Genomic DNA, 15,391 nt, shown 5'->3' on the forward strand with positions numbered 1-15,391 from the left:
GAGTGTAATCTATGCTCTAAAGATTACTAGGAAATCGTTACCAAGATCGCAAGACTTTGCTGCGAGAAGGGAAGCCGTTATTGCTTCTGGCGGATAGTGAATTGGATTGATGCAAGACGTGCAAAGTAGCTAGCCAGCTCGCTCGCTCGCTCGCTCAGCTCAGTAATGCCAAGGTGTGCGATATGTGATAGCCAATCATTCGAGGTAGTCGACGGATATCACTACTGTGACCTATGTGGAACACAATCTCAGGCTGTTTTTGAATCAGCTACTGGTGATGAAGGCGCTACAGTACTTCTTGGACGAGCAGTAAGTCGAAGTAGAAGATCTCTGGGTGGTATGCCAAGAAAAGTTGTAGATAAAGGTGTGATATGGTATACTAGCGAAGGCTTCACTTTTGTTATCAAAGCACAAGTTGAACAACTTATTAAGTTAGGTGCTGATCCAAAGTTACAACATGTCGTACGACAGCTATGGTTTGGATACTTGAAAAAAATTGGAATTGCATTCCAAGAATCGACCTCAAAGGCTCAACAAGAAACGATTCGTGAATTATATTGCAGAACGAATCGAGATGTCATTCAAGTTACCAAAGACAATCCTATTCCGTTAAAAACTCGAAAAAGAAAACGCAAACCTGCTAAACTCGATGTAATTGATTCAGCTTTTCTGAATTCTCAACTAACTTCGGACGATTTCTATCCGGAAGATGATCCATTTAACGAACCAACAGCGGGTAGTCCAGATAAATCGTATATCAGTAGTGATTCTGATGATGATAACCAAAATGATCCACAAATTAGCATGCCCGATCCGTCCATTATTTCTGGATCAGTCAGTGATTTATTTATGTCAGGAAGTATGCCTAAAGGTAAACTTGCAATGATTTTGCAGATGAAGCAGTGCTATACTATTGTGTTTTGCTGCTTAGGCTTGCGTTGGATAAATGAGCTAATATTGCCGAGTGACGTTATTAATTGGATAGAAGACGGAGCTGTCTCTTATCTCGATGTATCTGATATTCTACCAGCATCTATGAAATTTTCCTCTTCCGATCACTTAACATTTTGTAAACAGTATTTACCTTCGACCACTCTGATTGAAAATTACATGAAGGACCTTGCTCGTGCTCTTGAGTTACCTCCGTTTCCTATTCCTGATTTACAATTGCTGACTGGAAGATTTATATTAGATTTGCAGTTACCTCCAGTCTTTCATCGTTTAGTGAACATCATTATATCCAAGTGTGATATCTTTAAAACAAATAAAAGTAGCAACATGGTTACCATTACCTTTTGCATCAGCACTGCAGCCATGGCGATTGTAATTCTTGTAGTAAAATCAATTTATGTATTGGATGATAATCAAGAGCATTTATTAGCTAAATACAGTGAGAGCGTGGCTGACAATGGTAATCTCAGCGATAGTGTTTGGGTGTGGGAAGAATGGATCAATTTTATTGAAGCTAGAATTTTCAGTAATGCTACAGCTAGTTTACCCTGGTCATTAGATAGTTTAAAATATTTCAAGGATTGGGATCGCTACATTGCATATTGTCGAGAAAAGGTTTTCGGTAGTTGGAAACCAAGAGTGGCCTATAACCGTGACAGAAAGATCATTAATGCTGAAAATATTGAAGCTTTATTATCGGATTCTTCCCGACACTCAGACGACGAACATCTTGATTTAGATTCTAGGAAATATCGATCAAAACTATCCACTTTTCCTGTATCAGGTGGTTCTAATGATCAAAATGCATTTAAGCCAGTTCGACACATACCGCTGTCGAAACTTGATGTTTTGCTTTCGTCAGAGAATGAGGACGGATTTTGGAATTATTACGTTCAATATTGTAGTTTTGATGAGATTTATAAAGTTCGCCCCTTTAAGAATTATAAAAAGGATGTAGTTATTGACCAAAATGATGCGATGACATTTCATAAGTCCTATAATCTTTTATTAAATATTTGTTCTAGGATAATTAAAGTTACTCCTTTAGATTTGCACCGCAGAGTCGCTTATTTCGAGCGATATTTATTTTCGTTATCTGGAAGAAGGTGGTAAATCTTATGCGTAGGTGTTTATAGCAATTTTTGTGACTTGATCTGACGTATTCTATAGATTACTCAATTGAATTTATTTACTGGCAGTAGCTGATAGCTATATGCACTAACTATATTATTAGCTTGTCCATTACTGTGTCCCTTGTATATGTCTTTGTTAATATCGCTGAAAGTAATTAGACTTCAAGTCTCATCATGTTTAATGATGCCTGAATGCAAGGAAAATGTTTATTTTGAAGTACTAACATGAGCATTTCCTGTCGTGTAATAACCCCTATGGATACACTTAGAGAACGTTGGATGTATACAGAAATTAATTCGTCATAAGAATGCACTCGTTAATATTTGTACCCTTTATAATTTCAGTTTAAACTAGCCTAATTTACCTTCAGTGAAACAGCAGGATAATCGAGTGCCGGCAGATTTAAAACTGTGATTATGCAACTTACGTAATGACGTAATGACGTTTTGATCAAGTGATAAATCTTAAGAGTTTTCATTATTCTCGTAATCCATGTCAAATGACGTGCAAGGCTGCTGTGATACTACTGTAAATTGATTGCTGGTCAATCCGTAAAATTTTATTATTATGCAATACCTTACTTTCTAGATGTAAATAACAATTCTTTTGAACTTGCTCTTACGAATCTACAATATGCCAGTTATGAGCTACATAAAGAGCTTTATCAGTATTAAGGTATCTAATTGTATGTATATGCTGTGCAAATATGCAATATATACTAATTAATATGTACGATTGCTATCCATTTTGAAATATCAATGAATGCAGAGTTTCGATTTCTATATCGTTAAATTATTATCTTCAATTTAGATATGAGCTTGCGACTATTCAACATGAACTACTAGCAAGAGATTTATTAGTAGCCCAGGGCATATTGTATATCAGGAATTATATGATTGTCATTAATCTATAAAATACTAGCATATAACGTCGTGTCTTATTCTTTGTGTATAATTGATTCTTCAGTTTACTTACTGGTGTCGAAGTACCATGAATTGCTGGAATGGAACTGACTACTTTATGATGCTTATGTACAGACCTCCTAATGATCATGATGATTATCAATAAAAATAAATATAAATAACACTTCAACGTTCCATCATTTTGCGTAAGAGTCCATGTCTAACATATATTGGAAAGGGAAAGATAATCACTTATAGACTGTAATATCTTCATCTACATATCTAAAGTACTATTTGTAATTCTTATGAATTCCCTCGAGATAGCGACATAAAATTTCATTATTCTGTATAATGTGTGCATGAAGTCTTTACCTGCCATGATCTAGACTAGAAAGGTCTTAGTAATCTACATTATAATACTTATTTAGAACATCGATGATTATCAACTTTGAATAGCATTTAAAGACCCCTTACTAGATGGAAGGCCTTTATATCTGCTTAATTTGTAGTTTGGACTAGGAAGAGAAAGAGATTAATTATTACGTTAGTAATCCTTCCTCAGTTTTTTTAGATTGGAAGAAATTGTAATGAAGTAAACTTTACTACTTATGGCACTTTGGAATTCTTTTATTAGCTATCACAGTTCAATTTTATTGAAAAGATTGACTTGTCTATAGTACTGCTACATAAACATCAATTATGTATGATCGTATCTTAGAAATGATTATTTAAATAGGCATCTATCTAATACAGATATATAAAACATAGTCGATGAAACCGTTTTCTGTAAATTGCAATTAAAGGTCATCTAATGATAATTAAGTTACCGCTGTTATGTAAAAGTTACTTCGTAACAGTAACATTCTATTATTATTCTTTTTTAATGTACGACTCTATGCTGAGCCTTCATTCTCTTATACAGTATATTTTTCCTGATTATCTTACTCATTTAAGGCAATTTTGATCATTCATATATTCCCAGTTATCTAGGATACATTTTTCATTTCAAGTGATGCCATTTGTACTTGCAGGATCCAAGATCACCGGCAACCGATCCTGGCTCTCTATTTGCATATGGTAATTTCGATCATTTTTATATCTTAAATTACTTTGGATGGATTTTAAATAATTTTATTTGCACTTAATGAGCGTTGGACTGCAAAACTAGTAGAGGAGAAGCTCAGCTATCACGTGATTGGCGCCGCGTCTTCTTGAACTTGCCGATATCAAGTCACTTAGGAGTAGAAATAAAACGCATTCAATATTTGACCCTTATACTTGAGTAAGTTATCACTAGAGCGTCTAGATTGCTCTATTAGCGTCTTTTTTATCCAATCTAACCAATGTCAACATTGGCAATAGAAAGATAAGCTATACTATGGTCAGTTTTAATATCCATGATTGCAACATTGATCTATTGGAGAACTTATGGGCAGAATACAATAGATTATTAAATTTACTATTCTTCTTCATCATAGAAGGCGTTGCTATCTGATGTCTCTATTGAATAAGATATAATTCAAATTCAAGCTATTTTATCAATTATAAATGATTAAATCAATCAATCATCGATTATTTCCAATCTATTATTATTTGATTAAATCATCACCCAGTGATAGAGACTAGTGTTGTCAAATGATACAAGTGGAATACTTTGATTGACCGACGATGATGTTATAGGATAAACAACGCGATCTAGTTGATCTAGGATGATCATCAAGGCAGCATTTCCATCAATCTTCTTAATGGTAGTCGACTTTGACTTGGGGCGTTATTCTATTGTTTTCCAAGTTATTATACAGTTGTTGCACTTGATAATCTTTATCCTAGTCATCAACACACTATCTCATGTTTCATCTTGTAATCGCCATTCTTTTTTCTCAATCGAGAAATGTTATTGACTAATATAGAATTCAATCATTACAATTACTCCTAAGAAGAACTGTTATGTTACAAATTCATCGTACTCATCACTTCCATTCCTATACTATCTGCACAGTTAATGATTTGACCTTGTTTGTATTTTTACACTCTTACTCTCCGATCATCAATTCATTGATAATATCCTTCTTGATCAATCTATTTCCAACAACAAGTTAACAAGTAAAGCTTAATCTCCACCATAGTAACTTTATCATTGGATGATCAATTTAGATTGAAACGTTGCACAGCCAAGGTAAACAACTTATTAAAACAAAATACTTGAGAGTAGCATAACGAATAGCTTCTATTTAACGAATAATATCGTTTAAATTAATTTATTCATATTGACAGTCCAACTCTAAAATTAAAATTTTATACGCAATTTGGTCAGATAGTTAGATAGCAAGATCATTGGATAGCATCATTATTTTAGCCCGATCAAATACATACTTTTCAACGTAAAATTATTCTTGTAACACTTTATCCAACCATAGTATCGCTTACGTATTTAGATTATCCTACAACTTTCTATTAGCGTTTTCATCGTCATCACGTACAGTAGATTAATGGCTATTGAAGAAATTTCGCGTAGTAGTCTGAGTTGTATGCTGAGTAATCCATTTAAGATAGGCCCATCGACAGTGCTAGAATCGTCTATACAATAATCTTATCATGTCCATCGGTGATTATCCATTCGGATATTGACTCGAACAGTAAATTAACTAAAATAATAACTATCGATAGTATCCTACATGGCAAATTATAAACATTAATTATCACCTTTGTCTGCAGCTAATCAAGCGATACATTTATACTAAAATAACTTTGGCTACAAACTTGTGAACAATAACGATAATCGTTTCTTACTCCATCATTATCGACTGGATAACTTGTCATCAAAAGTAAAAATTGGTAAGTTCAAGGTACCGGTAGTTTATAGGAATAAATCGTTTTCAGCTTGTTCCTACCGAAATATGCTGTCATGTTCAATTAGAGGAGTAATTTAAAAAATTAACTGCATCGGATCGCGGACTAACTGCCTTGATTAATCGGACTGATTGGATGAGATGAAGATTGGAGTAAATCGATTTAAATTTTATATCAATTTCTTTCCGTCTTGATACCATCTTGACCACGAAATGACACGTTGAAAGTATCATTTGGGAAAATTCCCTTTTCGACTTCATTTGTAATTAGTAGAAAGAGAACAGAAGAGCCATGGTGTATTGTTCCATCATGACAAAAAGCACTCCATAAGGGAATTTTAGACAGGTTGTGGTTTGAGTCGAGGCATGGCTACTTTTTCGTTATTTTCGAATCGATTTTCCTTACGATAATTCGTATAAGCGTGAAATTTTTGACATAATGGGATAAAGTTAAAGCAAAAGTTATCTGTTTGATTAAAGATTGACGTTGAATAGCACTAAAATTTGTTTAAATTCTATAAACCTATAATGCAATTAGACGTAACTGAGTTAGACAAATACGTTTACGCGATGGGCGGCCATCCATCTCGGCATGGAGGACGATCTATTACCGTAATTATTTGATTTATTGACTTTTTGTTGTACGCAGTATAGGTAAACGATGAAAATTTAAATTGAACTAAATCGATCTCATTAGCAATCTTGAGTGTTGTGCTTTAGAAGTATCGCGAGCGATTAGAGTAACTTGTATCACAGTTCATTACGGTAGTAAATAAATGGATCGGTTAAGATCCGGTTATGTTTAAAGCGAATCTTCTCTAACAACCAGGATCATTCAAAGGGGAAGAAGGATAGATGTGGTCGCTTTCTTAACACCTTAGCATTGGTTAGTCACTCTTAAAACAGGCTTAGATTGACTACATGGAGTGTCTATCCCTAAGCATTCGTAAAAATATTTGCCATTTTGACATAAACGTATCGCATATTCACTTTACGTTGGACTATTAGTATAGCATGAATCAATTCTGCCTTAGAGTTTGAGTAATAATTTTAATTTCCTTATATCCGATTGTCAAGGGTTTCTTTCATAACTGTTTGTGGTTAAACAACCCTTCTATAGATTCTCTAACTTGATTATGAGGCAGTATTGAAGAGAGATGTTATTAAATCTATTCTTGTAAATAAAAATTTACTTGATCATTTTTGGATACGCTCCCCTACTTTATTTTTAAAATTCTACAGTTATATTTCAAGCGACTGTCATGATTAGAATAGGAATAACTAATTGAATAGCCATATAAATTCGGCTGACTATCATAGTAAATGTAAGCAATTTAGCCATTCCATGAAGATATGGTACAGCTTTGATTCACAAATGTTCCCAAGCTACTTTGATTTGTTGTACTATCGGTTTATTCGGATACTTTTAGATATAAAGTCGATCGCTTCATTTTATCATCTTTATCTCTTATTTTATGGATAATCCTACATGATAGACTGAAATTAAATTATTGCAAGGTGTTTTATTGCTATTTTATTACTTAGATGAGGCCGTATTTGTAACTTCTTTACTCAAATTACTTTGATTTGTTGTCTAAACAGCTTATTCGGTTACTTTTAGATAAGCAATCGATCATTCCCTTCCATCATTTCCTTCCTTATTTTAGGGATCATTCAACATGATAAATTGTAGCCAAGTCGCTATCAGCCATGACATAATGATAGAGATCTCCATATTTTCAAACTGTGTTCATTACCTTGTGTTCTTCCGGGAAAGCGTAAAGTTTCGAATAGAACAGTGAACTTTATTTATAAGATCTAAATGGTTCCCTTTAGTTTTCTATACATAAGCATAATTCAATTAAAAATCAAGTCAACTCGATAATTTGTGATTATATAATAATGACAGGACGGGTTAACATCTCTTTTATCCCATGCAGAAGAATTATTTAGTCAAGACTTATTTATTTACTTACAGATTAATTGTAGATTAAGTTAAAGTATCATTCCCCGTAAACTGCTAAATCGGAACAGAGTTAGCAAGCTTTGAAGCAATAATGACACTCATCTTTCAACTTCAATGAGTCCAATTTGTAGTATATTTAAAGGCGTAGAATTTATATCCACAAGTCTACATAGACGCAAATTAAAGTGACTAATATGTTCATTGTATAATTACGCCATATATGGCTATTTAATAAGCCTCATTTCATATTTTATCGCTTTAAAGGGCAAAAAATTTGTCAAAGTCTCCGTAAAATTATTGAACGATATTTCATATCAACACTTTTTCTCAGTATCACTTAATTTTGTTTTACTGTGAACACGTTTTAATCCAGTTTAATTTTGAGAATAACACATTCATGAATTGCTTGTTATTTTATACGGTAGTATTGCTATCTAGAAAATTTAACGTCATGAAAAATTAAAATATTGTCGGGATTAGCGTAAGACTTTCTTCCTCTTAACATATTGCTATGCAAAAACTGTTAGAAATGGATTAGATATTATAAAATTGGATTTGTATACCATCATTTCATTTCAATAAGGGCCTTAATAATTAATTAATACTGGTGATTCTCTACTAGACATTCTTCCGCTAACCTTGCTTTATAAAATTTGTTAGAAAAAGTATAGATGTATTTAATCATTCCTGAGCCCGTATTTCATTTCGACTTGAGCTTGGCTAATATTAGTTAGTCTTTGCTAGACTTTCGACAACTCTACTATGTAAAACTGTTAGAAATCGGAGTAATATCAAAATCTATGTTGTAATGAGTAGACTCTCATTTAGTTTCTAAAAGGATTTAATTAATAATAAACAGTCTTTACAAGACTGTTTATGGCAACTTTGTAATTTGAAACTATTAGAAATCGAGATAATATTAAAAAATCCATTTAGTTGTCCATAGACCTTCATCTGCTTTCTTGAAAGAATTTTAATTAATATCAGACAGCTCTAGGAAGATTTTCTTTGGACAATTTTGTCATATAAAACTGTTAGAAATCGAGATAAATTTAGAGATGTATTTGTGTATCCGTATTTTAATTTCAAGATGACTTTAATTCATATTGGATAGTCTTTCCATCGCCTATATTGATTAATCGCCTTAAAGTTAAACTTAAGTCTTTGATAAGCAAGATGGATGGACTATTTAGTCACTTGATTCATCAAATTTAAAGTCATTTATCTGATCATGTATAGCTGCTTTCTACTCCTTTAATTCACTTTAACGGTAGAAATAATAATTGAAGAAACGGCATAGAAATAACTGTTTAATTATAGATTACATTAAAGTGATTATCTGAACGCATTATAAGTTCCACACTCCGATCTGAAAAGTCTTTGCTGTTATTGGCTAAAACTAATTAAAATATAAATTAATTCCAGCTGTGACCAACTTTTAAATCTCTGTTGCTCTTGCCTAATTAATTGCAGCTTAAGTGTTCATTATTCAACAAGATTTCTTTCCTGACAGCATTGAATGTTTCATTTTATTAACGTATTGAACATTGTAATACTCGTAATTAATTAAAAAATAGCCTACAATAAATCGTGTTATTTTTAACTTTAAAATATTAGTTTTCTGCTCATCTGTGGCCTTACATGGAAAGTAGAGAGACATGAAAGTATTTTAATTTAATGCTTGGACTCTTTCCGTAACCGTTAAATTAAAGCGCTGTCCCGAAATTCTTATATTAAAGGTTTTGGTAATGCAATTTAGCCAACTGGCGAAGCTATAGTATTGACCGTTTATTATATATAAATTTCCATCATAAGTTGTTCTATATCTATCCTTAGCCAATCAGAATAAATTTCGGTCAATATTGCACTTATTTCAATTGGCTGTAAATTGGTAACTTGAAGGGACTAAATCATGCGAATATTTAATCTTTGCTGATGTACTCATGCGATTATTACAATATATTATTTCAGTCAAGTTATCTCGGCTTCTCTATAGTTAGTGGGATAAAGTTCAAGTTTATATCTATCTATTCAGCCCCTTTTATTCTCTATTTTCCTATTTATACTAAGCGGATTTCAATGCGTAAATCAAATAACCTAACAAGTATTTTTCGAAAATTGTACTGCTATCGTCAAATTATCCTTAACGACCGATATTAACTCGAATAGAGCTAGAAATACGAGTATAGCCTTTACTAAATATCTAAGTATTCTACTTCAAAATACGACTGAAACATCTCATAAAAAGTAGCGAAAAATCGAATTTCGCCGGTGATTGCAATAAAGAATGCGCCATCCATATACTGATTCTGATCGATTTCTCATCCGAAGTGATAATAATTTTATATTGCAATGAATATTATTTATAACAATTCTGTTATTTCCATGCAGAGTCGGAAAGATTAAACGCCCTTGAAACCTTTCTACTTACTGAAAAGTCAAGAAGAAAGCGGTAAGATATTCTTTATGGTAAATATTCTATATAAACATATGTTGGTATGCTTGCATCCTGAAGTATCTGTATTTTGCAATCTTAATGGATCACAGATTTTGTTGGCTATAATTAAATGTGCTTCTCTTTTAAATATGACAACGAAACACGATCGCTGTATACTTTAAAATTAGAAAAATCAATTCAAAAGTTCTCTATCCTTTCAGTAAACTAGAATGAGCTATTTTATTGTCATTGTAGAAAAATGTCCTCCGGTGACAACGTTGATATTAGTGAAATTTCACCATCTTATAATCCATCTAATGGCGACGTTAAACAAATGAAAGAGAAGAGCACCATTAAAGTGTATAAGAAAACGACTTCAGCTAGCAATCCATTCCTAAAGCAAGCTCGTTATCGTCGAAGTACTGCTTCTGCCAGCGATACTTCGAGCACAGATGATTTATCACCGACTGCTTGTGATCCACCTATGATTACCAATCGATTTATTGGACGTCCACGCCATGTAACTCCCTATAGAGTAGAAAATGAGACATCCAATGGCAATTATGGCCATCAAATCTATGTCAGACAAATCAATAATAGGAAAAAGGAAACGATATCGCCTTATTCGGGCAATTCAGAAAGCAATACCAATTCATTATCGCCGTCTCGACATAGCTCATTTTCATCCTTTAGTACTACAAGTACGGATAATGCTGAAAATAAATTATCCGGCCATACGTTAAATAGTCCTGTTAGTGACAAGAGTGGTTATTCACCATCAAGTGAAGGCTTTAATGATGATTGGAAAGATAATCTTACAGCAACATCAGTGACTCCATGTCAAGTTGACGAAGCATTAGCATTGGAAACCGACAGCAATCATACATTAAGTAACGATTTATCAGAGTCTCATCATTATAGTAATGGCTATACCGATCCAGAGCCATCAATTACTGTCAATGGTAATAGTATTGATAGTATGAACGGCAGTTCTTATTTAATTGAAGATACTCTTGTTAACGGTAGCCAAGAAGTAGTAGAAAATGGCCAACATCATGATCATCCTAATGCGAATTATCACGATCTTGGCAATCATCGTGATGAAAAACATGATGTTATTGAGAATGATAGCCATGGAATAGATTCCGATGATGAATATGAAAATAAAACTATTGTTGAGGCAGAAACGATGGAAACAATTGTTGATTTGAATGGTGATCAAAATCATCAAGATAATCCAGCCCCTGATCAATTGATAGGAATAATACAAGATCCTGCTGAAATAGTTGAGACACAACGACAAGATCAAGAATTAAATCAACAAACCGCAATCGAAGATCAACAGGAGAACATGAATAGAGATTCTTTACTGTCTTCTATCAGCCATGGCGAAGATATGATAAGCAAAGGTGACCATGATGAAAGTAATGCCGAAAATTATCCATCTACTATTATAGATCAAGTGGAAGAGACTACAAAGAACGATGATAATTCTACAGAAGTTCATGTGGAAGCCAGCGAAGGCGATAATTCTTCTGTTGTCAAAGTGGATGTTAGTTCAGATGCTATATTTACTGATCGGAATAGTTCACCATTGCTGCAAGATCTTAACAAAGAGGTTTGTCCTAATCGATGGACTAATATATTGCTGCACGTGAAAAGTGTTTTTGAATTGCACTGATTAATTTTATTCTTGATGATGTTTATGATTGATAGTTCGATCCATTGACTAAAATTGATCGCCCAAATAGCCTGACTGCAACCGAAGATATAACACCAGTTTCCGATCTGATTTCGTATCGTTATCATCCAACAGAATCAATACTTCAACAAATTTATGATTTAGAACAAAAAATAATGGATGTTGCTGTAGAGGAAGAGCAAGAATTGCTACCGGTAAATAACTATTAGCCACTATCAATAGATAATGAAAGTGTTGTCAGTGTAGATTGGATTTTTAATTTTAAACAACATCGGATTATCACTACTCTACGTCTTTGCATCAATTGCTGAATCATGAATTACTAAATTACCATTTGGTTTTTAGTATTCCTCAGTAGAAAATTAAAGGATGGTTTACATTGTTCTCTAACGGATCAATGCTTAAATTTATAACTAACATCATAAAATTATCCCTAATTTCTGTTATAGAATGAACAAGACGATTCTGATATGCAAAATTCTACAGCACCTGAAAGCATGAACGAAGCCTTACTCCAAATTAACAAATTGAATCAACAAAATCGTGAACTACGTCGAAGAAACAACGCTCTTGCTGGCCATATTAAAAATAGAAACGCTCAGCTACATCTAATTAGACGAGAAAATCTATTACTACTTGCTGAACGTAAAAAAATGATCGGTCGGTCGTCTAATGTAGGCATTGATATCCATTTAGCATTGGAAAGAACAGCCGAGGCTTCTCAGCTGAAATATACTAAAGATGAAATTAATCGCATGAATGATGAAGGTATATTTCAAGATCATGCCCATAAGAATCGATGCCTTGAGTCTGCTGAAGCTTCGAATGTTGATAAATTGATAAATAGGTCGTTTTCAAATGAGCAAATATTAATGTATCAGGATAATGAGCTGCTGAAGAAAGATTCTAAAATAGATCAAAAATCGAACACAGATAGAGTTGTGCCAAATTCCGTGGAAAGTTTTGATCACAAAAGCATAGTTTCATCGGCTATGAATTCTTATGGTTTAGAGGATTTAAAATTTGATAATAACAATTGGCGTACCGCAATAGATGTTAGCAGAACCGTCAATTCTTTAGAGAGTCATAATCAGGATGATGTCGGTAAACCAATAAAATTTCACGAAGATAATCGTCTTCATTCTAACCAAATTATGGGTTCGAAATCATCATTTCATCGATACTATACAGATTCATCAAAATTTATGCAATCTTCAATCGGAAATAGTTCAACAACATCTGTTTCCAGTAACATTTTTGATACAAGCTCTAATATTGACGAAAAATATTTCAAAGCATTAGCAAATGATAACTTAAGCTATACTTCATCTAAAAGGGACGAGAGAATAAAGTTAGCGGAGGATAAGGATATACTTCTCCCCAAATCCTCTAATATTGGGAAATTTACCGATGATGATGAATTTAATATAGATCTTAGTGGTAGTTTACACAGGACTGATTATAGCACCTATGAATCACCTCGGTACCGCGACAGATCAAGTTATTCGTCTCCTCGATCATTAAAAGTTGGAGAAATAACATCCAGTGCTAACACTGATTGCCCAAGGTAAAAATTACTCCTACTTCAATAGACTAGCGTAATATATGATTATTATGTAACTATTTTAATAGCATTAAGCATTTTCTCAAGCCAAAATATGCGAGATTTACGATAGATAGCATACGTAGCATTAAGCAATTTGTCAGCAATGAAGGATATGAATATTTAGAATAAATAGAATAAAACATAAAGCTTTTTATCCTTCTTAATTCTCAAGTATATTTTGATAACTAAGAGTTCTTCTTTTAGACAAATAGCCTATTTAGTAATGCCTACAGCAAACGATTACATCATCTATGTGAAATACATTTATCATGTAACCTTAAATGATATCCTGTGCTGCTATAATATATCAGTCGTTTCAATACTTACAGAGGCTGGCCTAGCAGTCCGATGAATGAAGGTGAGATCAGGGTTGGATCCGTTGTTAGGATTAATTCCGTTACAACAAGAAAATCAGTGGTTGGAACTGTAAAATATAAAGGCAGTATAGGTGGGAAGGCTGGTGTACATTTTGGAATTTTATTAGATACTCAAGGTTAGTACATGGCTATAACGTTAGTAGATTCATTTAGTTGAATACTTAGACATGGAATAATAATGATCTACTACTTTATTATCAAACTCTTCTTAATGTAGATGGAAACAGCGACGGCAAACATGATGGCAAAAGATACTTTTACTGGTAGGTGAAATACTTATTTATCTTTCATTAGATAGTATACTTTCATAATGCATTATATTTTGTTGCTTCTTCTGGCTATACTATCAATGCTGTCTTTTCAGCTATTGGTTTTATATGCATAAGATTGATCTATCTTCTTTGAGTTTCAGATAAATGATTATGATTTTTCTTCAATAATTGTATCATTTCTTACTGTTTTCAGTAAATCTGGCTATGGCATTTTTGTACCTTTTGGCAAGATCGTCATGGTTTTCAAATAACTATCGTAATTATCTCACGTTTTTTAACACAACTCAAAACCAATCTTCTATTGAAATGTAATTAAACTGCGTTTTATCAGGATTTACTTTGATATATATGTACATTCAAGGATATATTTATACTTGTATCTTTTTAAACTTATTATCCAGCTGTTTATTTAAATCTGATTGAAGATTTTATATTGTTTCTAATGAAGTTTGATGGAGAATTGTGTTGCGTAACTAACGACATCGTATAAAATCAATTTGTTTAGATTCGACTAAAGATGTTTATTTATTATTACCTATCATATGTAAAAGTATACACTGTTACGCTCAGATCAATTCTACATGAGTGATCGTACTCATGTCGCATAGATACTATAACTAACTTTCACTATTGTGATATATTACAATCTTAGACCAATTCAGTAACTGTAATTTCTCATTTGCTTAACTATTTACAATTATTCTTATTTTATGTATTTGCATATTAGTACATCTATTTATGTGTACTATGTATAAAAGAACGAAGTAACTACAGATGATGTACCATCATTTACTATGCTGTTACCATTTGTTAAATATGAGAAATTAGTCAACTTTTTATAGCATTAATAACCGTTAGCAGTGGTTAATATCTGAACTATCGATTCTTTCGTATTTTTTTTAGAAGTTTTGCTTTACACGTAGATATTACATATATATGCAAAGTACACTTGTGCCATGGTAGCTGCATTAATAATGATTATCATGCAAAACAAATTACGTAGCATATTTATAGATAAAAAGTCGCAAATAATCATTCCTCAAATGATTGTCAGTATCACAAAGATTTATATATCCGCCAAGTATCATAACAAGAGGCTTAGACGTTAACATACCGTTACACAGTAGTCGGTTACAACATTTTTTGAAGCATAGAATAGACCATAGCTAAATATATCACATCGGCGCAAGCACGT

The 15,391-nt window shown here is 32.8% G+C and overlaps 2 protein-coding genes across 2 annotated transcripts; both read left to right on the forward strand.

The window, feature by feature from the left end:
• Positions 1–165: 165 nt before the first annotated feature.
• On the forward strand, positions 166–3,079 carry TRIADDRAFT_56859 (uncharacterized protein; the record flags this gene model as incomplete). Its single annotated transcript, XM_002112606.1, has 2 exons — positions 166–2,060; positions 3,052–3,079. 2 exons carry the CDS (start codon positions 166–168, stop codon positions 3,077–3,079), a joined length of 1,923 nt encoding a protein of 640 aa, XP_002112642.1.
• Positions 3,080–10,498: 7,419 nt separating this feature from the next.
• On the forward strand, positions 10,499–14,447 carry TRIADDRAFT_56860 (uncharacterized protein; the record flags this gene model as incomplete). The annotated part of the gene is made up of 6 exons (XM_002112607.1): positions 10,499–11,857; positions 11,956–12,135; positions 12,391–13,508; positions 13,877–14,040; positions 14,142–14,187; positions 14,390–14,447. The coding sequence occupies 6 exons, from the start codon at positions 10,499–10,501 to the stop codon at positions 14,445–14,447; spliced, it is 2,925 nt and encodes a 974-aa protein (XP_002112643.1).
• Between the last annotated feature and the right edge of the window lie 944 nt (positions 14,448–15,391).

Source organism: Trichoplax adhaerens, genomic scaffold (genome assembly GCF_000150275.1).
Source record: "Trichoplax adhaerens TRIADscaffold_5 genomic scaffold, whole genome shotgun sequence".
NCBI classification, from domain to species: domain Eukaryota; kingdom Metazoa; phylum Placozoa; class Uniplacotomia; order Trichoplacea; family Trichoplacidae; genus Trichoplax; species Trichoplax adhaerens.